Source organism: Salvelinus namaycush, chromosome 23 (assembly GCF_016432855.1).
Source record: "Salvelinus namaycush isolate Seneca chromosome 23, SaNama_1.0, whole genome shotgun sequence".
Taxonomy (NCBI): Eukaryota; Metazoa; Chordata; class Actinopteri; order Salmoniformes; family Salmonidae; genus Salvelinus; species Salvelinus namaycush.
Window position 1 is genome coordinate 26,327,530 of NC_052329.1, and position 25,881 is coordinate 26,353,410.

The following is a 25,881-nucleotide window of genomic DNA, read 5'->3' on the forward strand; positions in this document are numbered from 1 at the left end:
TCTCTCTAACTACCAACAGGTCTTAGGACAGTGTACATGAAGATTAAGTGTTAGGTCAGTAGAGACAGTGTAGAATGCTGTAGATGATTGTTAGGTCAATGGATACAGTGTAGAATGCTGTAGATGGTTGTTAGGTCAATGGATACAGTGTAGAATGCTGTAGATGATTGTTAGGTCAATGGATATAGTGTAGAATGCTGTAGATGATTGTTAGGTCAATGGATACAGTGTAGAATGCTGTAGATGGTTGTTAGGTCAGTAGAGACAGTGTAGAATGCTGTAGATGGTTGTTAGGTCAGTGGATACAGTGTAGAATGCTGTAGATGGTTGTTAGGTCAGTGGATACAGTGTAGAATGCTGTATATGGTTGTTAGGTCAGTGGATACAGTGTAGAATGCTGTAGATGGTTGTTAGGTCAGTAGAGACAATGTAGAATGCTGTAGATGGTTGTTAGGTCAGTGGATACAGTGTAGAATGCTGTAGATGGTTGTTATGTCAGTGGATACAGTGTAGAATGCTGTATATGGTTGTTAGGTCAGTGGATACAGTGTAGAATGCTGTAGATGATTGTTAGGTCAGTGGATACAGTGTAGAATGCTGTAGATGGTTGTTAGGTCAGTGGATACAGTGTAGAATGCTGTAGATGGCTATTAGGTCAGTGGATACAGTGTAGAATGCTGTAGATGGTTGTTAGGTCAGTGGATACAGTGTAGAATGCTGTAGATGGTTGTTAGGTCAATGGATACAGTGTAGAATGCTGTAGATGGCTATTAGGTCAGTGGATACAGTGTAGAATGCTGTAGATGGTTGTTAGGTCAGTGGATACAGTGTAGAATGCTGTAGATGGTTGTTAGGTCAATGGATACAGTGTAGAATGCTGTAGATGGTTGTTAGGTCAGTGGATACAGTGTAGAATGCTGTAGATGGTTGTTAGGTCAATGGATACAGTGTAGAATGCTGTAGATGGTTGTTAGGTCAGTGGATACAGTGTAGAATGCTGTAGATGGTTGTTAGGTCAGTGGATACAGTGTAGAATGCTGTAGATGGTTGTTAGGTCAGTGGATACAGTGTAGAATGCTGTAGATGGTTGTTAGGTCAGTGGATACAGTGTATAATGCTGTAGATGATTGTTAGGTCAGTGGATACAGTGTAGAATGCTGTAGATGATTGTTAGGTCAATGGATACAGTGTAGAATGCTGTAGATGGTTGTTAGGTCAGTAGATACAGTGTAGAATGCTGTAGATGGTTGTTAGGTCAGTGGATACAGTGTAGAATGCTGTAGATGGTTGTTAGGTCAGTGGATACAGTGTAGAATGCTGTAGATGGTTGTTAGGTCAGTGGATACAGTGTAGAATGCTGTAGATGGTTGTTAGGTCAGTGGATACAGTATAGAATGCTGTAGATGGTTGTTAGGTCAGTAGAGACAGTGTGAATGCTGTATATGGTTGTTAGGTCAGTGGATACAGTGTAGAATGCTGTAGATGGTTGTTAGGTCAGTGGATAAAGTGTAGAATGCTGTAGATTGTTGTTAGGTCAGTGGATACATTGTAGAATGCTGTAGATGGTTGTTAGGAGACCTGGTTTTAAATAGACTAAATATGTTAGTGTTTAAAAAGGAGCTGGATGCAGATTAGGGTTGATTGAGAAGGGAGGCCATTTTGGATGTGTCTAAAGATACAGTAGGGCCTAGATTCAAATCGGACTGTGGAAGATCCGCGTTATAGCGTGATTTACATTTAAAGGTAATTTCCCATTAAACCAGCATATGCAACTTGTACTGTGAATGTGGTCTCCGCAAACTCGGAAACATTGCCTTTAAAAGGTGCATAGCCGAAAAGGGGTGATCAGATTGAATATAGCCCTAGATCTACTAGATTTCCTCTGGTGAATCTTGGTCTTTTGGTAAACTTAAATCTACTAAACTCTCTCTAAGCTTATATTTTTGGTTGTGATGGGGTACGACAGTGAACTAAACTCCTACGGCATTTAGAAATTATTCAAGAAATCAATTGGTAAATATCATACATCTTAAAGTCCAAACATTGATGTAGAAATCACAGATTGGCCCTTTATGCTCCCATCTCTCTCTTTCTCTCGCTCTCTTTCTTTCATTCCACAGCTCTCCTTCAATACCGAAAAACTACTGGGACCAAAGACAGTCTCCATTCAGTCTTTTCTGTCCCCTGTCTGTCTCTCCCTCCTTCCCTTCCTCTCTGTCTCTCATCCTCTCTTTCCCTTTTCTCTCTGGGATGCAGGGCTGTAGGTGAGGCTGCGGGTGAGGGTCCGTGTCCAGTCCGAAGCTGGGGAAGCTAAAGGTGGTGCGGCGGCAGCTGCTGCAGAGGTAAACTGCTAGCGTCTGTGTGTGTTGCTTGTGCAGAAGATTCCATTGTAATTGATAGATGATACAGTACTATAGTATTAGCTGTCGTTAACAGGTATAATAGTATTGTTATAGTATTATAGTGTGTTGTTCCCAGGTGATATTATATTAATATTGTATTATATTCTTGTGTATTGTATTATGTCATAGTATTATTGTGTTTTTATCCAGGTATGAGCACCAGCCGTTTGTGTCATGTCTGGCTGGTCTTTACGGCTGTCAATGGAGACGCTACCAGAGGGCCAAATCTCAGCCTGGGGAGTGCTGCTGCAGCAGGGTAGCCTATACACAGGCACACACACACAGGCACACACAGAGAAGCACGCTCGCACGCACACACACACACACACACACACACAGACTCAGGCACGTGCACAGTAAGGGTTCAACCAGTGCCCTTCTGTGAAAAAGTGTCTTTGCAGCTCTGTGGATTTTTTGTTGTTGTTGTTGACAAATTAGCCTACTTTTAAATGTTATTTTAGGTTAGGTTATTAGGTTATTTCATAAGCTCTTGAATCTCAGATAATACCCCCCTCCCTTTCTTCCCGCTCTTAGAGCTCACTTGTGTCTGACTTGCATGCAGTGACCACTGTCTGTGGGCGCCGACCGGGGAGACTTGAATACTGTTAGAGACAAAGATTGGGGCAATTCGACTGCTTGTTAGTACGAGGAAAATGTCAGCAGCAGAATAAACTCAAATCAAGTAAAAACAAGTTTGTTTCGACTGCTTAGCTAAATAGCTAGCTAGAATATTTATATCATAATTCGCTCTGATCAGCTGATAGCCACTCTTTTCCTGATGTCAATCATCTCTCATGGTGTTTAGCCCTAAGAGTCACTGCCTTGCTCACAGTGTGTGATGAGTGAGTGTGTTGTTATAGAAAATAAACAGACTGTTCTGCAGCAAGGTGCTCACACTGACTAAAGCTAGAATGTTATCTGAAACACTGACTAAAGCTAGAATGTTGTCTGAAACACTGAGTAAAGCTAGAACGTTATCTGAAACACTGAGTAAAGCTAGAACGTTATCTGAAACACTGAGTAAAGCTAGAACGTTATCTGAAACACTGACTTAAGCTAGAACGTTATCTGAAACACTGACTAAAGCTAGAACGTTATCTGAAACACTGACTAAAGCTAGAGTGTTATCTGAAACACTGACTAAAGCTAGAATGTTATCTGAAACACTGACTAAACCTAGAACGTTATCTGAAACACTGACTAAAGCTAGAATGTTATCTGAAACACTGACTAAAGCCAGAACGTTATCTGAAACACTGACTAAAGCCAGAACGTTATCTGAAACACTGACTAAAGCTAGAACGTTATCTGAAACACTGACTAAAGCCAGAACGTTATCTGAAACACTGACTAAAGCTAGAACGTTATCTGAAACACTGACTTAAGCTAGAACGTTATCTGAAACACTGACTAAAGCTAGAACGTTATCTGAAACACTGACTAAAGCTACAACGTTATCTGAAACACTGACTAAAGCCAGAACGTTATCTGAAACACTGACTAAAGCTAGAACGTTATCTGAAACACTGACTAAAGCCAGAACGTTATCTGAAACACTGACTAAAGCTAGAACGTTATCTGAAACACTGACTAAAGCCAGAACGTTATCTGAAACACTGACTAAAGCTAGAACGTTATCTGAAACACTGACTAAAGCCAGAACGTTATCTGAAACACTGACTAAAGCTAGAACGTTATCTGAAACACTGACTAAAGCTAGAATGTTATCTGAAACACTGACTAAAGCTAGAATGTTATCTGAAACACTGACTAAACCTAGAACATTATCTGAAACACTGACTTAAGCTAGAACGTTATCTGAAACAGTTTGTTGTGAGTTTGCTGATAATGCAGAGTGGACTGGGCATGTGCTGAGTATTGATTCTCTCTCTGCTGACATACTGCAACTGCAGTGTGTGTTGTTAATGTTACTGATCTAACCCTTTATAGGAAAAACGACTCTCTCTCTTTGACTGCCTCTCTCTCTCTGACCCCCCCCCACTCTCCCTCTACCCCCCTGTGTCTCTCCCCTTCTCATCCCCTCTCCCTTCTCTCTCCCCCCTCTTCTTCCTTCTCTCTCTCCTCCAGGTGGAGTGTGGGAGCGTGGTCCTTCTGGTCCTGACCTTCCTCCTCTCCTCTCTGTTCCTCTACTTCTGGAGCCAGGCTCACAACGATTACAATGATTTTGATTGGTGGGTCACGCACACGCACGCACAACACACAAACACATGTGTATGACACACACACACCACCCACGCACACGTGCATGCACACACACACACACACCACACGCGCATATATAAAACACACACACCACACATGCACAGATTGTACTATATGTATGCATTGCAGGTTTAACTTTGAGACTCTGGGATTCTGGTTCCCCTGGTCTCTGGTGCTGCTGGTTGTTGCTGCTGCTCTGTTCACCTACATCTGTCTGCTGCTGGTGAGAACTAGTACTACTACTATAAATACTACTATACTTATACTACTGATATTACTATACTATTTCTACTGTTACTACTACTGTGCAACTACTGCTGCTCGTTTCGCCTACATCTCTCTGCTGCTGGTGAGAACTAGTAATACTACTATACATACTATACATACATACTGCATACTATACTTATATTAATACTATTACTATAATATTATTACTACTATTCTATTGCTGTTGCTCTGCTGCTGGTGAGAACTATAGTACTATCACTATACGAATTCTATACTACTGTTGCTGGTCTCTTCAGTGCTACTACATGACAATACCACTGTACTGCTCTCTTCAGTACTACTACATTACAATACCACTGTACTGCTCTCTTCAGTACTACTACATTACTATACCACTGTACTGCTCTCTTCAGTACTACTACATTACTATACCACTGTACTGCTCTCTTCAGTACTACTACATTACAATACCACTGTACTGCTCTCTTCAGTACTACTACATTACTATACCACTGTACTGCTCTCTTCAGTACTACTACATTACTATACCACTGTACTGCTCTCTTCAGTACTACTACATTACTATACCACTGTACTGCTCTCTTCAGTACTACTACATTACTATACCACTGTACTGCTCTCTTCAGTACTACTACATTACTATACCACTGTACTGCTCTCTTCAGTACTACTACATTACTATACCACTGTACTGCTCTCTTCAGTACTACTACATTACTATACCACTGTACTGCTCTCTTCAGTACTACTACATTACTATACCACTGTACTGCTCTCTTCAGTACTACTACATTACTATACCACTGTACTGCTCTCTTCAGTACTACTACATTACTATACCACTGTACTGCTCTCTTCAGTACTACTACATTACTATACCACTGTACTGCTCTCTTCAGTAGTACTACATTACTATACCACTGTACTGCTCTCTTCAGTACTACTACATTACTATACCAATGTACTACTCTCTTCAGTACTACTACATTACTATACCACTGTACTGCTCTCTTCAGTACTACTACATTACTATACCACTGTACTGCTGCTGCTCTCTTCAGTACTACTACATTACTATACCAATGTACTACTCTCTTCAGTACTACTACATTACTATACCACTGTACTACTGCTGCTCTGTTCATCTACATCTCTCTGTTGTTGTCTTGCAGGTACTGGCGGTGTGTTTACTGTCTGAGGGACAGAGGCTGTACCTTCACTGGAGTCACAAGGTATCTCCCATCTTCCATGGAGTACAGCACACAGTCAAATCACATCACATTGTATTGGTCACATACACATGTTTAGCAGATGTTATTGGTCCATACACATGTTTAGCAGATGTTATTGGTCACATACACATGTTTAGCAGATGTTATTGGTCCATACACATGTTTAGCAGATGTTATTTGTCACATACACATGTTTAGCATATGTTATTGGTCCATACACATGTTTAGCAGATGTTATTGGTCACATACACATGTTTAGCAGATGTTATTGGTCCATACACATGTTTAGCAGATGTTATTGGTCCATACACATGTTTAGCAGATGTTATTGGTCCATACACATGTTTAGCAGATGTTATTGGTCACATACACATGTTTAGCAGATGTTATTGGTCACATACACATGTTTAGCAGATGTTATTGGTCCATACACATGTTTAACAGATGTTATTGGTCCATACACATGTTTAGCAGATGTTATTGGTCCATACACATGTTTAGCAGATATTATTGGTCCATACACATGTTTAGCAGATGTTATTGGTCCATACACATGTTTAGCAGATGTTATTGGTCCATACACATGGTTAGCAGATGTTATTGGTCCATACACATGTTTAGCAGATGTTATTGCGGGTGTAGCGAAATGCTTGTGTTTCTAGCTCCAACAGTGCAGTAATATCTAACAAGTAATATCTAACAATACACACAATCTAAAGTGAAGGAATGGAATTAAGAATATATAAATATTTGGACGAGCAATTTCAGAGCGGCATAGACTAAGATACAGTAGAATAGAATACAGTATATACTTATGAGATGAGTAATGCAAAATATGTAAACATTCTTTAAGTGACTAGTGTTCCAATTACTAAAGTGGCCAGTGATTTCAAGTCTATGTATATAGGGCAGCAGACTCTAATTCACGCACACTCACATACATCATCTGTGAAGAAGCACAGACTGATCAGGATGACACATATGTTGATTAGTCCTTTGATATTTTTCTGTGTTAGATGGGGATTGTGGTGACCCTGGCATTCGCTGTCAGTGCCACGGCTGTTCTGTCTGAGGTGTGGAGTAAAGAGTGGAAGACCCTCCTCCTCTCCCTGCAGGTTGGCCAGTCTAGCTGTCACTCACACATACACAGACCAATAAAATCAAGCGACCCAAAGTAACAATGTGAAATGTGTATGTTCAGTTGTCTGCATTGTGATATGAACCTTTCGCTGTCTCCCCTTCTCTATTGGCTAGGTCACAGCCCCCTTTCTTCATGTAGGCGGGGTTTTATTTATGACTCTCCTGTCCTGGCCAATAGCGCTGCACTTTTTTCGCATGAACAAGAGAGGTAAGTGCTCCGATTGGCTGCTGTAAAACAAGTCCAGGTTCTGGTCGTGTTCCCCTGCTCAGACGTTGCGGACAAATGCCAGATTTTTCAAAGCCTGGATAGGTATTTTACGTATCAGCTAACCACATCTATGTTATAGCAACCTGGTGCCCAACTGCACGGTCAATGACGTGGCACACAACCATTGGCTGACGCATGCAACATCTGAGCAGAAGAACGCAACCCCTGTTGACTGAGACTGAGAGGGACCTTTTCTGAGTTGTAAACCTGACATAGACACTGCATTGTGTGTATTGTTGTGAATTGTTAGATATTACTGCACTGTCGGAGCTAGAAACACAAGCATTTCACTACACCCGCAATAACATCTGCTAAACATGTGTATGTGACAATGAAATTTGATTTGATGACGCACACTCTGTGCTTCGCTCTCTCTCTCTTTTTCCCTCTATCTCTCGCTCTCTCTTGTTTCTCTGTCATCTCCATGGTCACTGTTCTGAGTTGTCGTGGTGACGTGAAGCTGTAGGTGGACTAGCTGACTCATGTCTGGCCTCTCTGTGGAGGATAATGACACACACACACTTAAGCTGTGTCAGGTGTACAGTAGTCTGATTAAAGGAGCAATCTGCGGTTCACACAATAACAAAGCGACTCCCGCTAAGGGATGGGGCTGGAGAAATGTAACCACTCTTACCAGATTCATAGACCAAGCGTTTATACATTCATGAGTCATTTATAAATCATTCAAGAAATCAATGGGTAAATAAAAATGGATGTAGCAATCACAGATTTCCCCTGTAAGCTCTGATTTCATCATTAAGACTTGTATAACTAGAATTAGAACACTGGATCTCTGCTAGAGAGCCTGTTCCAGTATGAGGTTGTTGTGGAATATGGTCTCTCTCTCTCTCGCTCTCTCACTCACTCTCTATGGCTCTCTCGCTCTCTATGGCTCTCTCGCTATCTCTCGCTCTCTTGCTCTCTATGGCTCTCTCGCTATCTCTCGCTCTCTCGCTCTCGATGGCTCTCTCGCTCTCTCTCTAGTGCATCAGGTGTGTCTGTTGGGTGTGTACCTGAGTGTATTGTTCAGTCTGTACCTGGTTCCTCTGGCCATGTATTCTCCCTGCATCAGAGAAGCTGGAACCCTGGGACCCAAACCAACACTCCTCGGACACAGAGGAGCTCCCATGGTACATATCTATATATCAATAACATCATTATCAATATTATCACTATCTATATATAACATTATTATCACCATTATCACTATCAATAACTTCATTATCAATATTATCACTATCAATAACTTCATTATCAATATATATAAATAACATTATTATCAACATGATCATTATCTATCAATAACTTCATTATCAATATTATCACTATCTATATATAACATTAGTATCAATATTATCACTATCTATATATAACATTATTATCAATATTATCACTATCAATAACATCATTATCAATATTATCACTATCAATCAATATGACCACATACAAGATACAGGATGGCACAGAAATGTTCCCATGGTAAATCCAGTGACATTACTTTAACACAGAGACTCTGGCCTCATGTTACTTTAGAGAGTCAGAGAGAGAGTGAGTTCCTGATTAGAATAAAGTCTGGCACTGTAAAATTGACTTGGCACTGTGCATTTTTGATGCCCTTGTGTTGGAAATCTCGTTCATCACTCATGGAGCAGCGCACCGCTCCAGCGCTCCATGTCCTTTCCTACCGCTCTGCTAAAAACCGCTCCAGCGCTCCATGTCCTTTCCTACCGCTCTGCTAAAAACCGCTCCAGCGCTCCATGTCCTTTCCTACCGCTCTGCTAAAAACCGCTCCAGCGCTCCATGTCCTTTCCTACCGCTCTGCTAAAAACCGCTCCAGCGCTCCATGTCCTTTCCTACCGCTCTGCTAAAAACCGCTCCAGCGCTCCATGTCCTTTCCTACCGCTCTGCTAAAAACCGCTCCAGCGCTCCATGTCCTTTCCTACCGCTCTGCTAAAAACCGCTCCAGCGCTCCATGTCCTTTCCTACCGCTCTGCTAAAAACCGCTCCAGCGCTCCATGTCCTTTCCTACCGCTCTGCTAAAAACCGCTCCAGCGCTCCATGTCCTTTCCTACCGCTCTGCTAAAAACCGCTCCAGCGCTCCATGTCCTTTCCTACCGCTCTGCTAAAAACCGCTCCGCGCTCACATGAAAAAAAACTGCCACTCCAAATTCGCTCTATTCATTAAAATCACAACACCCATCTATTTTTGTGACTACTTGGACCTAACAATTGTTTTTTATGTGTTGAAACCAAACCACATGGATTTGAATGAAAAGTATTTCATGGAGCAGCTCATGGAGCAGCGCACCGCTCCAGCGCTCCATGTCCTTTCCTACCGCTCTGCTAAAAACCGCTCCAGCGCTCCATGTCCTTTCCTACCGCTCTGCTAAAAACCGCTCCAGCGCTCCATGTCCTTTCCTACCGCTCTGCTAAAAACCGCTCCAGCGCTCCATGTCCTTTCCTACCGCTCTGCTAAAAACCGCTCCAGCGCTCCATGTCCTTTCCTACCGCTCTGCTAAAAACCGCTCCAGCGCTCCATGTCCTTTCCTACCGCTCTGCTAAAAACCGCTCCGCGCTCACATGAAAAAAAACTGCCACTCCAAATTCGCTCTATTCATTAAAATCACAACACCCATCTATTTTTGTGACTACTTGGACCTAACAATTGTTTTTTATGTGTTGAAACCAAACCACATGGATTTGAATGAAAAGTATTTGAATAAACATGAAAATGTAAGAAGTGAACATCATTTCAAATTCAAAGCTACATTTCATATTAAACAGCATATAAACATTCTAAATAGGTCAGGAGCCAGACATTATTTAGGCTAGATGAATACAATTACTTCAAGGCTATTCTACAAAGAAATACATTGTGAAACATTTGATTTAAGAGATCTGATGTTTAGTTTATAAATACTTTGCTACAATGACACACTTAGTTATCTATCCACCTCGTTCTTTTCTACGTAGTACGTAGTACGTACACCATGCTTCAGGATGCTTGTCTTTTCAGATTCCACAATGATTATTTAATTGTGGACACTACATCACTGCACTCTGGGTTAAATGTGGAAGACACATTTCAGTTGAATGGATTCAGTTGTACAACTGACTAGGTATCCCCCTTTCCATTTCCTCTCTTGCTCTTGGTTGTCATCTTTGTCACATTGATTTAGTCACATTGATTTTGCACCTGTGTGTTTTATCAGTTTCTTTATGAAAATATTTTGTGAACTCAATGACAGTAGCTAAAGCAAGGGGCTATAGCAGCACACAAGTAGACTACAAATGCATGCTGAGCCGGGCATCCTCTGAGCTTGTGAAGTGAGTGCTACTGGAGACAAAATTGGAGCTGGCGAGAAGGCTGACGCTCCAGCCTTTAGGAATCTCGCACCAGGCTCCAGTCAAATTGGGAACGCTCCGCTCACATACCTTGGTGTGTGCGTGCTTGTCTGTCCTCTAACAGCTTGCTCCAGAGAACACTCTAATGTCCTTTGAGAGTGCAGTGGAGGCTGGAGTGGACGGGCTGGAGACTGACGTCACTATAAGGTACACACCCCTCTGTCTGTCTTGTTTTGTCTGTCTTGTTTTTCTGTCTTGTCGTCTGTCTGTCTGTCCCCTTCTGATCCCTGTAATAGCCCCGTGTCCTGGCTAGCTTTGACCCCTGTCCTGCCTTGTCCTATCCTGGCAGCCTTGTACTAATCCTAGAGATCAGACATTAGCGTTAGCGTCCCTCCACTCCTCACAGTTAATGTGATTACAGCCTAACTAATCCAGTTAGAGGTTAGTACTCCTGTCCAGGCCTGCTAGCCTGGCGCTGGCGGTGTTCTCTATGTGGCCTTTAGCATTAGCATGTAGCATGCAGACCTAGACTCAAATACTATTTCAAATAATTTCAGATACTTTAGCTGGGCTTGAGAAGCTGGGAGGGTGTAATGGAACCGCCCATCAGGCACTCCAGGAAAGCCAAAGCTCAAAGTATTTGAAAGATTTAAAATAGTACATGTATTTGAACCGGGCCTGTTAGCAGGACCTTAGCTAGCAGACCGAGTGTATCTTCACCTGAGACCTGCCACACATGTCTGTCTTGACCATGTGAACGGCAGGACCTAATCTCTCCCCTCCCCCTTCTCTCTCTCCTAGTGCTGATGGCGTTCCGTTTGTGATGCATGACCTCACCCTGCAGAGGACCACTAACGTCGAGGAGGTGTTTCCTAACAGAACACACACACCTGCTGCCCTGTTCACCTGGTCTGATGTACAGCTGCTCAACGCTGGGGCCTGGTTCCTCTCTGTAAGGACACTCACACTTTTGAATGGCGACACACACACACACACACACACACACACACACACACACACACACACACACACACACACACACACACACACACACACACACACACACACACACACACACACACACACACACACACACACACACAGTAGCTGACTTCAGCGCCATGGGTTAGTTAGTAGCTGTATTACAGACCTCTTTTAACCATCTCTCTCTCTCTGCCCCCCCCCCCCCCCCCCTCCCAGTGGGATCCGTTTGGCACGGTGTCCTCTATGACTCCAGAGCAGCGAGCGCTAGCTGCCAATCAGACTGTTCCCTCCCTGGCTGAAGTTCTGGACGTAGCGAATCGGACAAGCAGGATAGTGTTGTTTGACCTGAGACAGCCTCCTCCTGGACACCCTTATAGAGACAACTACCTCAACATCACCCTCGACCTCATACACACACACATCAACTCCAGCCAGGTATGTTTGTGGATGGGTGGAAACCATGTTACAGGACCATGTTAGAAAGGCCTGCCGCCATGCTCTTATAAGGGACAGACTTTTTTAAGATGTGTGTGTGTGTGTGTGTGTGTGTGTGTGTGTGTGTGTGTGTGTGTGTGTGTGTGTGTGTGTGTGTGTGTGTGTGTGTGTGTGTGTGTGTGTGTGTGTGTGTGTGTGTGTGTGTGTGTGTGTGTGTGTAGGTGCTGTGGCTGCCATCAGATCAGAGAGGGGAGGTACAGCAGGTGGATCCAGAGCTGCAACAGACAGCAGGACAGACTGCCTCTATTCAGGAACTACAGGACAACCACATCACTACCCTCAACCTGCACTACAGCACCATGTCTCTACAACACATCAGGTACACACCCACACACACACATGATGTACTATAAAACGTCTCTCTCCTCACCCACCATGAATGTGTGTGTTTCAGTAAGTACAGGTCGGTGAACATCAGTGTGAACCTGTATGTAGTGAACCAGCCGTGGCTCTACTCTCTGGCCTGGTGCAGTGGAGCATCCTCCGTTACCACCAACAACATGCTGCTGAGAGATATACACACACCGCTGCTCCTTGTGGTGAGACACACACACTCACACCACAGGAGGTTGGCCGCACCTTATTTGGGGAGGACAGGCTCGTAGTAATGTGTTTGATACCATTCCCTTTTCTTCGTTCCAGCCATTATTATGAGCCGTCCTCCCCTCAGCAGCCTCCTGTGACACACACACACACACTGCTATTCATCATGGTGAGACACACACACACACACACATCGGTTCTCGTTATGGTGAGACGCACACACAAACACACACTAATGTCTTCACATGTGTTTCCCAACCCCTACAGACTCTAGAGCAGTACAGTGTGATGTGGGTTTTGACTGACCTGGTCTCTGCTGCTCTTATCGTCTGCATCTTCATATTCCACTGGTGAGTTCACACGTTTCTACATACATGTCAAAGGTGTGTGAGTGAGATGATTACAGTGGAAAATATAATGGGTTAGTTAGGTAAAGGTGTGTCTGTAAGGTGTGTCTGTATGTGTGTGTGAAGTGTGCTATTTCTCCGTGTCCTACAGGTGGCGTGAGCGAGGCTTACACTTCTGGTCAGGCAGTCGGCAGACACACAAGACCGGGCCTTATAGCAAGTTCCGGACCGGTAAGGACAACAACAATATCATACTAAATACTGTACATCACTATAGCCCTCTCCCATTGGACTAGTCTCCTACTTGTGGAAACACAGGCGCATATACTAAAAAGCACAGCGACATTTTCATCTCTTGCATATCTGTACAGTTTATGAGCTGGATTAGCTGTTTGTTTCTGACATTCAATTCAAATTGTAAAATACTCTCTGCTCAATGCCCGTGGTGTTCTAACCCTCTAGTTTGTTGGACTCATAACATTAAGAAGCCTGTTTCATCAGAGGCAGTATGTTAGTGCATTTTTAAGGCAGTGTACAGCCGTGCACCTCCAGGATGATTTGATATTTTACCTGGAATGCCGGCGTAAATGATTCTGTGTTCTGTCTGTGCCTTAGATCCAGTGGAGTCAGGGAGGGGTCGATGGAATCCCTTCCACTCAGAGTCTCCCACTAGAACCCTCATCTCCCTCCCTCTGGACCTTAACCCATGAACCACTCAACTCGTGAACCCTGCATGAACCAATGAACCTCCCATGAACCATCTGGTTCTCAACCCTTGAAACCTGCATGAACCACTGAACCTCCCATGAACCATTCCCAAACCCCAAACCATTGGACCTCAACCCACACATGAACCCTGCACCAACCGCTGACCTGAACCTCAACTACCACACCCCTGACCTCTAATCCCTATCCTTTGCCCAGCAGAGCTCAGCGACGTCTGGTCCATCTCCAGTGGGAATGTCCGAACGGAACTACGGACCCCCAGTACCCTCCACACCATCACAGAGGAGTAACACACAGACACTCACACAGAGGCACATAAGTACACACACACACACACACACACACACACACACACACACACACACACACACACACACACACACACACACACACACACACACACACACACACACACACACACACACACACACACAGGCACACACAGGCACACACACAGACACTCACCCAGTCACACACACACAAAGTGTGAACGCACAAGAATAAGCAAAGGAAAACGGGGAGGAAAACAAGAGGAGGAACTGAATGTGTAAAAAGAGGAAGAGGGTGATGTAATGTGAAAGATGAGTCAGTATTTTGATCATCCTGACTAAGACTGTTGTTCCTGTGTCCTCACCTGACCAGCTCATTCACACTCATTCTGGTGACCACTGGAACTAAACAACTGAACTGCTCAAGTAGGAAATATACACTGAACAAAAATATAAATGCAACATGTAAAGTGTTGGTCCCATGTTTCATGAGCTGAAATAAGAAATCCCAGACATTTTCCATACGCACAAAAAGCTTATTTCTCTCAAATTTTGTGCACAAATTTGTTTACATCCCTGTTAGTGAGCATTTCTCCTTTGCCAAGAAAATCCATCCACCTGACAGGTGTGACATGTCAAGAAGCTGATTAAACAGCATGATCATTACACAGGTGCACCTTATCCTGGGGACAATAAATGTCCACTTCAAAATGTGCACTTTTGTCACACAACACAATGCCACAGAAGACTCAAGTTTTGAGGGAGCGTGTAATTGGCATGCTGACTGCAGGAATGTCCACCAGAGAATTTAATGTTAATTTCTCTACCATAAGCTGCCTCCAACATTGTTTTAGAGAATTTGGCAGTACATCCAACCAGCCTCAGAACCACAGACCACGTGTAACCACTCCATCCCAGGACCTTCACTTCACATCCGGCTTCTTCACCTGAAGGATTGTCTGAGGGGGGGGGGGGGGGGGGGGGGGGGGCACGGCTCCCCAGTGGGTGGGCCTATGCCCTCCATGGCTGCACCCCTACCCAGTCATGTGAAATACATAGATTAGGGCCTAATGAATTTATTTCAATGGACTGATTTCTTTCTATGAACTGTAACTCAGTAAATTTTTTGAAATTGTTGCATGTTGCGTTTCGATTTTTGTTCAGTATATATTTTTTGTTCTCATAACTGTACAGACATCAGCTGCATTAGAGGAATTGATGAATAGTGTCTTATATTGTGTGAGTGAGTGGATGCAGGTGAACACTGATTGTACTGTGGTTTTAATGATCATGAGTTGCTATTTAGATTTGAATGTATGACCAAGCAGTAGCCTAGTGTTTTAGCATGGCAGTGAAATACAGCGTCTGCTTCTGCAAACGTACATCTATCTATCATGAGATATACTCCTAAAGAATTGTTTATTTTGAGGTTGTAGAAGCTATGTGAGTATGACTTTCTGGTGTTAATCTGAGGGTTGGTTGGTAATGGCTCTGTGGACAGTGTTGAGCGGGAGACAGTAGATCTAAGTGCCATAGGAGACACACTGTCCACAAGCCACTGGCCAGCCATACAGAGGATAGATGAGAGATTTTAGGGGGCTTCTACAGAACTTTTGGAATTATCTGAAGCCTTCTAGAACTCTCACAATACATTCTAGAACACTCCAAGACAAAAAATACATGTTGACAGTAAACCATCTAACAACAGAGCAGTTGATATTCTGATGACCAGAGGGCAAAATAATGATAGTTTGCCATTGGTGGAATTGCACTCCACCTTGCTTGCATTAGAGACCGCTAGGCTATACAAATACCATGCTATCATGAATCAAAACCTATATTTGGTCCCAACAATGATTCAAAGGTATCAAACACTCAATGTAATTGTTGTTAAATAGCAAAAGGCTACATAGTATTTCTGGTCGTTTTCTGTTTAACAGGATGACCATTTTGTTTTAATGTATGAGCCTTCTCTATGTTATTTTACTGTAACTATTTTCTGACTGTAAATGGTATTACCTGATATTAAAAATCTTTAAAGGGTTGAGTTGGTTGTTGTTTATTCATTGATTAACCCATTTGATTCTATGTCCACAGTATAACGCTACTTCTGTTACTCATTGGGGGGTGCAGAGGAGAGGCGGGGCAAAGAAAACTATACTAACGCCATCTCTGACGGTAGCTCCACCGTCATCATGTCTTCTGTCCAAACAGTAGAGCAACACAGCTGCTGTAGTAATGCTGTAGTAATATTACCCAGACAGACCGGGGACACTGTGCATCCTAAATGGCACCCTATTCCCTAAATAGTACATTTCTTTTGCCCAGAGCCTTATTTTTTTTACCAGGGACCATAGGGCTCTAGTTAAAAGTAGTGCACTATATAGGGAATATGGTGCCATTTGTTGTAAACCACACGTTGAGCTTTATAGTGGAAATTCACCCAGAACTCTGTGTTGCTAGTGTAAACTATATCCCCTCAGGTCTATAGATTCACTCCTCATACAAACCATAGTTTCACTAAATGGACAGAGACTTTACACAATGTAAATATAAAACAAGTACCAAAAATCTTAAAAACAAAAACAAAAATATTCAACAGCAGGCAGACAGGTTAGTTAGGGCTGGATGGAGGTTCTGCTCCTCTGTGCAGAACAGGAGAAACAGACAGTAACATCAGCATCCTGCCTGAACAACACACAACTAACACATACAGTGCTTTGCAAAAGTATTCACCCCCTTGGCGTTTTTCCTATTTTGTTGCATTACAACCTGTAATTTAAATGGATTTTTATTTGGATTTCATGTAATAGACAAACACAAAATAATCAAAATTGGTGAAGTGAAATTTAAAAAATAACTTTAAAAAAAAAGTGGTGCGTGCATATGTATTCACCCTTTTGCTATGAAGCCCCTAAATAAGATCTGGTGCCACCAATTACCTTCAGAAGTCACATAATTAGTTAAATAAAGTCCACCTGTGTGCAATCTAAGTGTAACATGATCTCAGTATATATACACATGTTCTGAAAGGCCCCAGAGTCTGCAACACCACTAAGAAAGGGCCACCACCAAGCAAGCAGCACTATGAAGACCAAGGAGCTCACCAAACAGGTCAGGGACAAAGTTGTAGAGAAGTACAGATCAGGGTTGGGTTATAAAAAAATATCATCCCATGGAGCATCATTAAATCCATTATTAAAAAATGGAAAGAATATGACACCACAACAAACCTGCCAAGAGAGGGCCGCCCACCAAAACTCACAGACCAGGCAAGGAGGGCATTAATCTGAGCTCCACAGTGGAGATTGGAGTATCTGTCCATAGGACCACTTTAAGCCATACACTCCACAAAGCTGGCCTTTAAGGAAGAGTTGCCCGAAAAAAATAAGCAAACGTGGGAGACTGCCTAAATATATGGAAGAAGGTCAGATGAGACTAAAATTGAGCTTTTTGGCCATCAAGGAAAATGCTATGTCAGCAACAAACCCAACACCTCTCATCATCCCGAGAACACCATCCCCACAGTGAAGTATGGTGGTGGCAGCATCATGCTGTGGGGATGTTTTTCATCGGCAGGGACTGGGAAACTGGTCAGAATTGAAGGAATGATGGATGGTGCTAAATACAAGGAAATTCTTGAGGGAAACCTGTTTCAGTTTTCTAGAGATTTGAGACTGGGATGGAGGTTCACCGTCCAGCAGGACAATGCCCCTAACCATACTGCTAAAGCAACACTTGGTGGTTTAAGGGGAAACATTTAAATGTCTTGGAATGGCCTAGTCAAGCCCAGATCTCAATCCAATTGAGAATCTGTGGTATGACTTTAAGATTGCTGTACACCAGCGGAACCCATCCAAATTGAAGGAGCTGGAGCAGTTTTGCCTTGAAGAATGGGCAAAAATCCCAGTGACTAGATGTGCCAAGCTTATAGAGACATTGTCATGCTCTGACCTTAGAGATCCTTTTTATGTCTCTATTTTGGTTTGGTCAGGGCGTGAGTTGGGGTGGGCATTCTATGTTTTGTGTTCTATGTTTTCTATTTCTGTGTGTTTGGCCGGGTGTGGTTCTCAATCAGAGGCAGCTGTCTATCGTTGTCTCTGATTGAGAACCAAACTTAGGTAGGCGTTTCCCACCTGTGTTGGGTGGGTAGTTGTTTTCTGTTTTGTGTTGCTGCACCTTACAGGACTGTTTCATTTTCGTTTCATTCTCTTTGTTATTTTGTTTAGTGTTTCTGTTCTAATAAAAATAACATGAACACTTGCAACGCTGCGCTTTGGTCCGATGATTCCTCATCTTCAGACGACGAACGTTACAGACAAACCCCAAGAGACTTGCAGCTGTAATTGCTGCAAAAGATGCCTCTACAAAGTATTGACTTTGGGGGGGGGTGAATAGTTATGCATGCTCAAGTTGTCTGTTTTTTTGTCTTGTTTCTTGATTGTTTCACAAAAAATATTTTGCATCTTCAAAGTGGTAAGCATGTTGTATAAGTCAAATGATACAAACCCCCCAAAAATCCATTTGAATTCCAGGTTGTAAGTCAACCATTTAGGAAAAATGCCACGGGGGTGAATACTTTCGCAAGCCACTGTAGTTTGCGTCCTAAATGACTCCCTATATAGTGCGCTTTTTTTGACCTGGGCACTATAAAGGGTATCATTGGGATGTCGGGTATAGCATCTTCATACAGAACTCAGAATCTACGATGGATCAGGTGTTTTCCAGCTGAGTCAGATCTAGACCTGGTTCAACTAAAGATTGTAGGGAACTTTGCAACCCTAGTTCTAGTGAGTATGACAAAGGCCATTGTTGAGTTAAACACGTCTCATAGAGCTACAGTACATAGATCTGCAAAAAAACTACAGATAATGATCCTTTCTGGTCAAACACTAATGCTCCATGTTAAAACTCCAGGGCAGGCAGTCCACCCGAGGATTACAGCAGACAGACAAACCTCTGAGCTAAAGCCTAATTATACCATACGCAAGTAGGCAACACAATAACATCTTGCGTTGTTGTGTTGAGTTACAACTCCCGAGGCTGCCCGTTTGCATATTTCTGCTACTCAAGTACGCAGAACTGTCAATTTGCAAAGCTTGCGTTGCATACTTGCGTAGGCTCTGTATAAGTTAGCTTTAACTCTGGTGATAAGAGACACAAAACAAACACAAGAATAATATAAAAAACAACAGACTGACCAGAACTGCAGCGGTCTGTCACATAGACTACCATGCTGCTTCAGAAACAGAGGCAACTGGCTTAAAAGCCACATTAAATAAAAAACAACAGTTAAGGCTTTAAAAAAAACTAAAAATATACCTATGTTTTGACAGTTCAGTGAAAATCTATTCAGCTACAGTAAGAGCATGCAAACCTCTTTTCTTCCAGGTCTGTTTATGACAGTGTATTAAAGCTTTTTATGGTTATTTTACTCAGTAAGTTAACTTAATTCTTCTTTTCAGTAACTACTTAATTGTCTAGCTATTGTCTAGCACTTGATGAAAACACTCAGATGTGTGTGTGTGTGTGTGTGTGTGTGTGTGTGTGTGTGTGTGTAGTGTCTCTGGGAAGATAAAGGGGCGGGGCTTAGAGGTAGTCATCCTCACTGGAAGGCTCGTCATCAGGATCGTTGCTAGGGTTGTTGCTAGAGGCGTTGCTAAGGTCGTTGCTATGGGCATAGCTGGAGGCAGTGCTAGAGGATGGGCTGCGGCTCATTCTCCACACCTGGTTAGAGAAGCTCCTCCCCCAGCTGCAGGGCTGGCCAACAGGTCGCAGTATTCTAATAAGCTCTGCAGCTTCCTGCCAATAGGAAGTTCACTTGCTGTGGCCCCGCCCAGTTCTCTGTTTACTCATGGTGGTCAACATCTGGCTGATGTAGGAAGTGAGGAGGTCATCCATCTTATAGCCCTGAAAACACACACACACACACACACACACACACACACACACACACACACACACACACACACACACACACACACACACACACACACACACACACACACACACACACACACACACACACACACATCTGAGTGTTTTCATCAAGTGCGTGTGTGAGTGCGTGTGTATGTGTACATGTGCGTACGTGAGGGCATGTGTGTTTTTTACGCGTGTGTGATTGTGTCTCACCAGTGAGGTCTCACACAGCAGCTTGCTGCCCCTGACCAGGTTGCCGATGGTGATGTGGAAGTAGGTGTTACCGCTGCTCCAGTTGGAGATCTTAGTGAATGGGTGGGTGGTCAGGATGTCCTGTTGTAGACATACACACACGCATCAGTGAAATACCAGGTAACACATGTTCATACACATACACCTAGAGAAAGAGATGAGAGGTCATGTAACACACACACAGGACATTTCCCCTTGGGAATTAATAAAGGACCTAACTACACACACATACACCTAGAGAAAGAGATGAGAGGTCATGTAACATACACACAGGACATTTCCCCTTGGGAATTAATAAAGGACCTAACTACACACACATACACCTAGAGAAAGAGATGAGAGGTCATGTAACACACACACAGGACATTTCCCCTTGGGAATTAATAAAGGACATAACTAGACACACACCTTGGTCTTTGGGTCTATGAGGCTGACTCCATGCTTGTTGATAGCAATCAGGAGGATCTCTGGGAAGTTGGGCTCTGTGGTTTGCTGAACAGAGAGAATATCACACTGACTGAGAGGAGGTACACAATATTAGACACAGACCCAGACCCAGACCCAGACCCAGACCCAGACCCAGACCAGACCAGACCAGACCAGACCAGACCAGACCAGACCAGACCAGACAGTATCGTTACCCCAAGATAAGATTGAGAATGACATCACTGAGCGGCATGGTTACCTTGACTTCGAAGAAGGCGGATCCGAACGTGGCCCATTTGAAGATGATCTTCAGGAAGTGGAGTTTGGCCTCCTCCCTGGACTTACCAGCCTGCTTATTGAAATACGCTACTACAGACTACAAACACACACAGATATGGACAATTGTATGCAAAGTCACAAACACACACACAGCCACACACCAAAAAACAGAGACAAAAAAAACGATAAAACAGCTGATTAGGTCACAGATAAAGATACTCTGAAGGCAGTAGTCAATCATGAGGAAGACTGCCATTAAGAATAGAGCCAGGGCAGCCAATTAGAGCCCGGAGAGTTGGGAGAAGTCTCGTCTCACCCGTTTCCAGTCATCTGGGGAGAGCTGGCGAATCAGGTCCTGCGGCACCAGCTCCCGGAGGATCTTGGGTATTGAGGGGAAGTGTGACTTGTCGTCTTCGTACTTCACCCTGTAGATCAACGCTCCCAGCTGGAACACCTCGTCACGACTACACTTATGGTAACCACGGAGATACTTAGGCAGTTCCTAGCAACCAAAGGGCAAAAATGACCAGTTACAGTCTCACTCCAACTTAGTTTTAATGTTTCCTAAAATCAGAACAGATCATGGCAAAAAGTGTTTTAGCTAATCAGCTCCGTGGTCTTGGAATTCTCATCCAGACCAGCTAGAAACCCCAGAATCTTGTTTCCTTGGAGGAGTTGAAAAGTTTGGTTGACTCACATGTTACTGAGGAATGTGATTGTCATTAGGACTTGATGCGGTGGTACGTATAATAGATTTTTCTTAAATCTATGACGATTTTATGTTTCTGTAATTGAAATGTTTGTCAACATCAACATTTTTTACTTTTTTTATGGCATGTCTATGTCTGTAAGTTGTTACAGTATGTCTGATATTTGGCTCAAACATTGTTCCCCCCTGCTGCTGTCTTGGTTGGACCAGGTCTCTCTTGAAACATTGATTTTATCTCAATGAGACTAACCTGGATAAATAAAAGGTAAAAACTAAATATTCCTGGAGATCACATTCATGGTAAACGCTGTATGTGTCGGCTCAAGCCATAACAACAAACAACGCACCTTTGATTGAATCTCAGCCTTAGTATGTGAACATTGTCAGGGTTTGAACCTGGGAAGTTTACTTAGGACAAGTGGAACCAGTTCCGTTACACACACACACCCACCCCCCCTCCTACCTGGTAGTAGTGGAAGATGGAGTCAGCGAAGGAGTCTTTACCAGGAACAGTGTTGGTCCACAGCTTCTTCATGAAGAACACCTGGTAGGTCAGAGACGGTACGATACCTACACACACACGTTAAAGTCATTAAAGGGATAGTTCATGTTAAATAGATAGTACATTTTAAAGGGATAGTTCATTTTAAAGGGATAGTTCATGTTAAAGGGATAGTTCATGTTAAAGGGATAGTTTGTATTAAAGGGATAGTTCATATTAAACAGATGGTACATATTAAAGGGATAGTTCACTCTAAATCATAGTTTTTATGACATACCATCTTTAGAGGGCCGGGCCTTCTTGATCCAGTCTGTGAGGTGTCTGACAAAGTCAAAGAAGAAATCTCCCTCTGGTACACTGATCACCTACAACACACACACACACCACACACACAAAGAAGAGTTGGGGCATGTTGGAGAGCATCAACTCTGTGATATATTGTGGGTAAATTGTGATTGATCTACAAATAATAATGAGTAGTTATTTATGATCATCCAGGTGATTTGTAGATCAGCCAGTCAGCTGCTGCCTGCTAAATCTGCTGCATTGATGAACAAGGCATTAGTGTGTGTGTGTGTGTGTGTGTGTGTGTGTGTGTGTGTGTGTGTGTGTGTGTGTGTGTGTGTGTGTGTGTGTGTGTGTGTGTGTGTGTGTGTGTGTGTGTGTGTGTGTGTGTGTGTGTGTGTGTGTGTGTGTGTGTGTGTGTGTGTGTGTGTGTGTGTGTGTCTATCACCTTATCGGAGATCTTTACGAACAAGCTGAATCCTTCGGGTGATTTGAGCAGCAGGCGAGCAGAGATCGCCAAACAGAAGTCTTTAGCCTTGGTGCTGGACTCCACCTCAAATGCCTGTCAATTACACACCAGCCAATCACAGCACAGTAAACACCTGTCATTCACGAACATAAATCATAAATCATCACATCACTGTATACGCCTATAAATCACAAACATAAATCATCACATCACAGTATACGCCTATAAATCACAAACATAAATCATTACATCACAGTATACGCCTGTAAATCACAAACATAAATCATAAATCATCACATCACAGTATACGCCTGTAAATCACAAACATAAATCATAAATCATCACAGTATACGCCTGTAAATTACAAACATAAATCATAAATCATCACATCACAGTATATGCCTGTAAATCACAAACATAAATCATAAATCATTACATCACAGTATACGCCTGTAAATCACAAACATAAATCATAAATCATCACATCACTGTATACGCCTGTAAATCACAAACATAAATCATCACATCACTGTATACACCTGTAAATCACAAACATAAATCATAAATCATAAAATCACAGTATACGCCTGTAAATTACAAACATAAATCATAAAATCACAGTATACGCCTGTAAATTACAAACATAAATCATAAATCATAAAATCATAGTACAGTAATCCCTCGTTTATCGCGGGGGTTACGTTCCGAAAATGACCCGCGATAAGTGAAATCCGCGAAATAGAAAACTTTTTTTTTTTTTACAATTAGCAACTATTACATGTATACAAATACAGTGACTCACGTGTAGGCCGTTTCGTCGACATTATGGGTTTAGGAGATGTTCGAAATTACAAGATAATTTGGCCAACTTAATGTAAATTTGCCAAGCTGTTTTATGTACGTACACATAACTGCACGAGACGACAAAATGATAGCACAATTCGTAGCATGTTTTGATACAAGAAGCGGGAGTGAGTTTTTAGCGAATCAGAATGCAGAGCACAATGCACCAAAAAAAAAAAAAAAATGCATTATGAAAATCCGCGAAATAGCGAATCCGCGATAAGTGAACCGCGAAGTGGCGAGGGATCACTGTATACGCCTGTAAATCACAAACATAAATCATATATTATCACATCACAGTATACGCCTGTAAATTACAAACATAAATCATAAATCCTCACATCACAGTATACGCCTGTAAATCACAAACATAAATCATAAAATCACAGTATACGCCTGTAAATCACAAACATAAATCAAAAATCATCACATCACAGTATACGCCTGTAAATTACAAACATAAATCATCACATCACAGTATACGCCTGTAAATTACAAACATAAATCATAAATCATCACATCACAGTATATGCCTGTAAATCACAAACATAAATCATAAATCATTACATCACAGTATACGCCTGTAAATCACAAACATAAATCATAAATCATCACATCACTGTATACGCCTGTAAATCACAAACATAAATCATCACATCACAGTATACGCCTGTAAATCACAAACATAAATCATAAATCATCACATCACTGTATACGCCTGTAAATCACAAACATAAATCATAAATCATCACAGTATACGCCTGTAAATCACAAACATAAATCATAAATCATCACATCACAGTATACGCCTGTAAATCACAAACATAAATCATAAATCATAAAATCACAGTATACGCCTGTAAATTACAAACATAAATCATAAATCATAAAATCATAGTATACGCCTGTAAATCACAAACATAAATCATAAATCATCACAGTATACGCCTGTAAATCACAAACATAAATCATAAATCATCACAGTATACGCCTGTAAATCACAAACATAAATCATAAATCATCAAATCACAGTATACGCCTGTAAATCACAAACATAAATCAAAAATAATAAAATCACAGTATACGCCTGTAAATTACAAACATAAATCATAAATCATAAAATCACAGTATACGCCTGTAAATCACAAACATAAAGCCAGAAAGATAGTCTGTGTGTGTCTGTGCGTGTGTGTGTGTGTGTGTATGTGTGTGTGTGTGTGTGTGTGTGTGTGTGTGTGTGTGTGTGTGTGTGTGTGTGTGTGTGTGTGTGTGTGTGTGTGTGTGTGTGTGTGTGTGTGTGTGTGTGTGTGTGTGTAATCCCTCTGTGCTGAATGACTATCGCCCTGTCGCTTTGACGTCCTTAGTTATGAAATGCCTTGAGAAAATTGTGATAAGTCATATTCTCAGTATCACCCAGAAGCTCCTCGACCCATTTCAGTTTGCCTATCAGACCAGCAGAGGAGTTGATGATGCCATTCTTACCCTCCTTAACATGGTCTATAGACATCTAGAAGGTGCCAAATCCCATGTCAGGGTTCTGTTTGTTGACTTTTCTTCTGCCTTCAACACAATCCAGCCCTACATTCTGGCACAGAGACTCATTCGGGACTTTTCCTTAGATGGGGGGCTGGTTTTGTGGCTGTTGGACTTCCTGAGCCAACGCTCACAGCGAGTCAAAATAGGTCCCCATGTGTCGGATATACGCAATACCAACACAGGCTCTCCTCAGGGATGTGTTTTGTCCCCACTTCTGTACATCTTGTACACTAATAGTTGTACTAGTTCCCATACTGACAGACACCTCGTTAAGTTCGCTGATGACACTGCCTTGATCAGCCTGTTGCATGATGACGAGGAACATCATGGCCCTGGTCCTAGATGACTTTGTAGAGTGGTGTGAGGAATCACACTTGGTCCTCAATACTAACAAGACCAAGGAGATGTGCATAGACTTCAGGAAGCGTACAACAC

At 42.5% G+C, this 25,881-nt stretch overlaps 2 protein-coding genes across 2 annotated transcripts in view; one reads left to right on the forward strand and one right to left on the reverse strand.

Moving 5' to 3' along the window:
- Positions 1 to 1,952: 1,952 nt before the first annotated feature.
- LOC120018578 (glycerophosphodiester phosphodiesterase domain-containing protein 5-like) lies at positions 1,953 to 14,244 on the forward strand. Its single transcript, XM_038961791.1, has 16 exons — positions 1,953 to 1,957; positions 2,553 to 2,658; positions 4,491 to 4,594; positions 4,755 to 4,848; positions 6,047 to 6,106; positions 7,123 to 7,221; positions 7,361 to 7,454; positions 8,499 to 8,644; positions 10,984 to 11,066; positions 11,661 to 11,811; positions 12,060 to 12,278; positions 12,500 to 12,657; positions 12,733 to 12,877; positions 13,149 to 13,231; positions 13,380 to 13,459; positions 14,156 to 14,244. The coding sequence occupies exons 1-16, from the start codon at positions 1,953 to 1,955 to the stop codon at positions 14,242 to 14,244; spliced, it is 1,716 nt and encodes a 571-aa protein (XP_038817719.1).
- A 5,508-nt stretch (positions 14,245 to 19,752) lies between these two features.
- The window catches only part of LOC120018579 (unconventional myosin-VIIa-like), a 35,394-nt gene continuing 29,265 nt past the window's right edge, over positions 19,753 to 25,881 (reverse strand). Inside the window, exons 42-49 of the mRNA XM_038961792.1 lie at positions 23,047 to 23,160; positions 22,591 to 22,678; positions 22,275 to 22,381; positions 21,419 to 21,604; positions 21,083 to 21,199; positions 20,806 to 20,889; positions 20,359 to 20,478; positions 19,753 to 20,133 (exon numbers count right to left, since the gene is read on the reverse strand). Coding sequence (XP_038817720.1) covers positions 20,041 to 20,133; positions 20,359 to 20,478; positions 20,806 to 20,889; positions 21,083 to 21,199; positions 21,419 to 21,604; positions 22,275 to 22,381; positions 22,591 to 22,678; positions 23,047 to 23,160 — 909 coding nt within the window. The 3' untranslated portion in view covers positions 19,753 to 20,040. The remainder of the gene's footprint in view (positions 20,134 to 20,358; positions 20,479 to 20,805; positions 20,890 to 21,082; positions 21,200 to 21,418; positions 21,605 to 22,274; positions 22,382 to 22,590; positions 22,679 to 23,046; positions 23,161 to 25,881) is intronic.

Bases quoted from the DNA above. Each gene is read 5' to 3' on its own strand.
- LOC120018578 (XM_038961791.1), top strand. The intron at 11,812-12,059 runs GTAAGGACACTC...CCCCCCTCCCAG, and splicing joins CTGGGGCCTGGTTCCTCTCT to TGGGATCCGTTTGGCACGGT. The intron at 13,460-14,155 runs GTAAGGACAACA...TTTGCCCAGCAG, and splicing joins TTATAGCAAGTTCCGGACCG to AGCTCAGCGACGTCTGGTCC.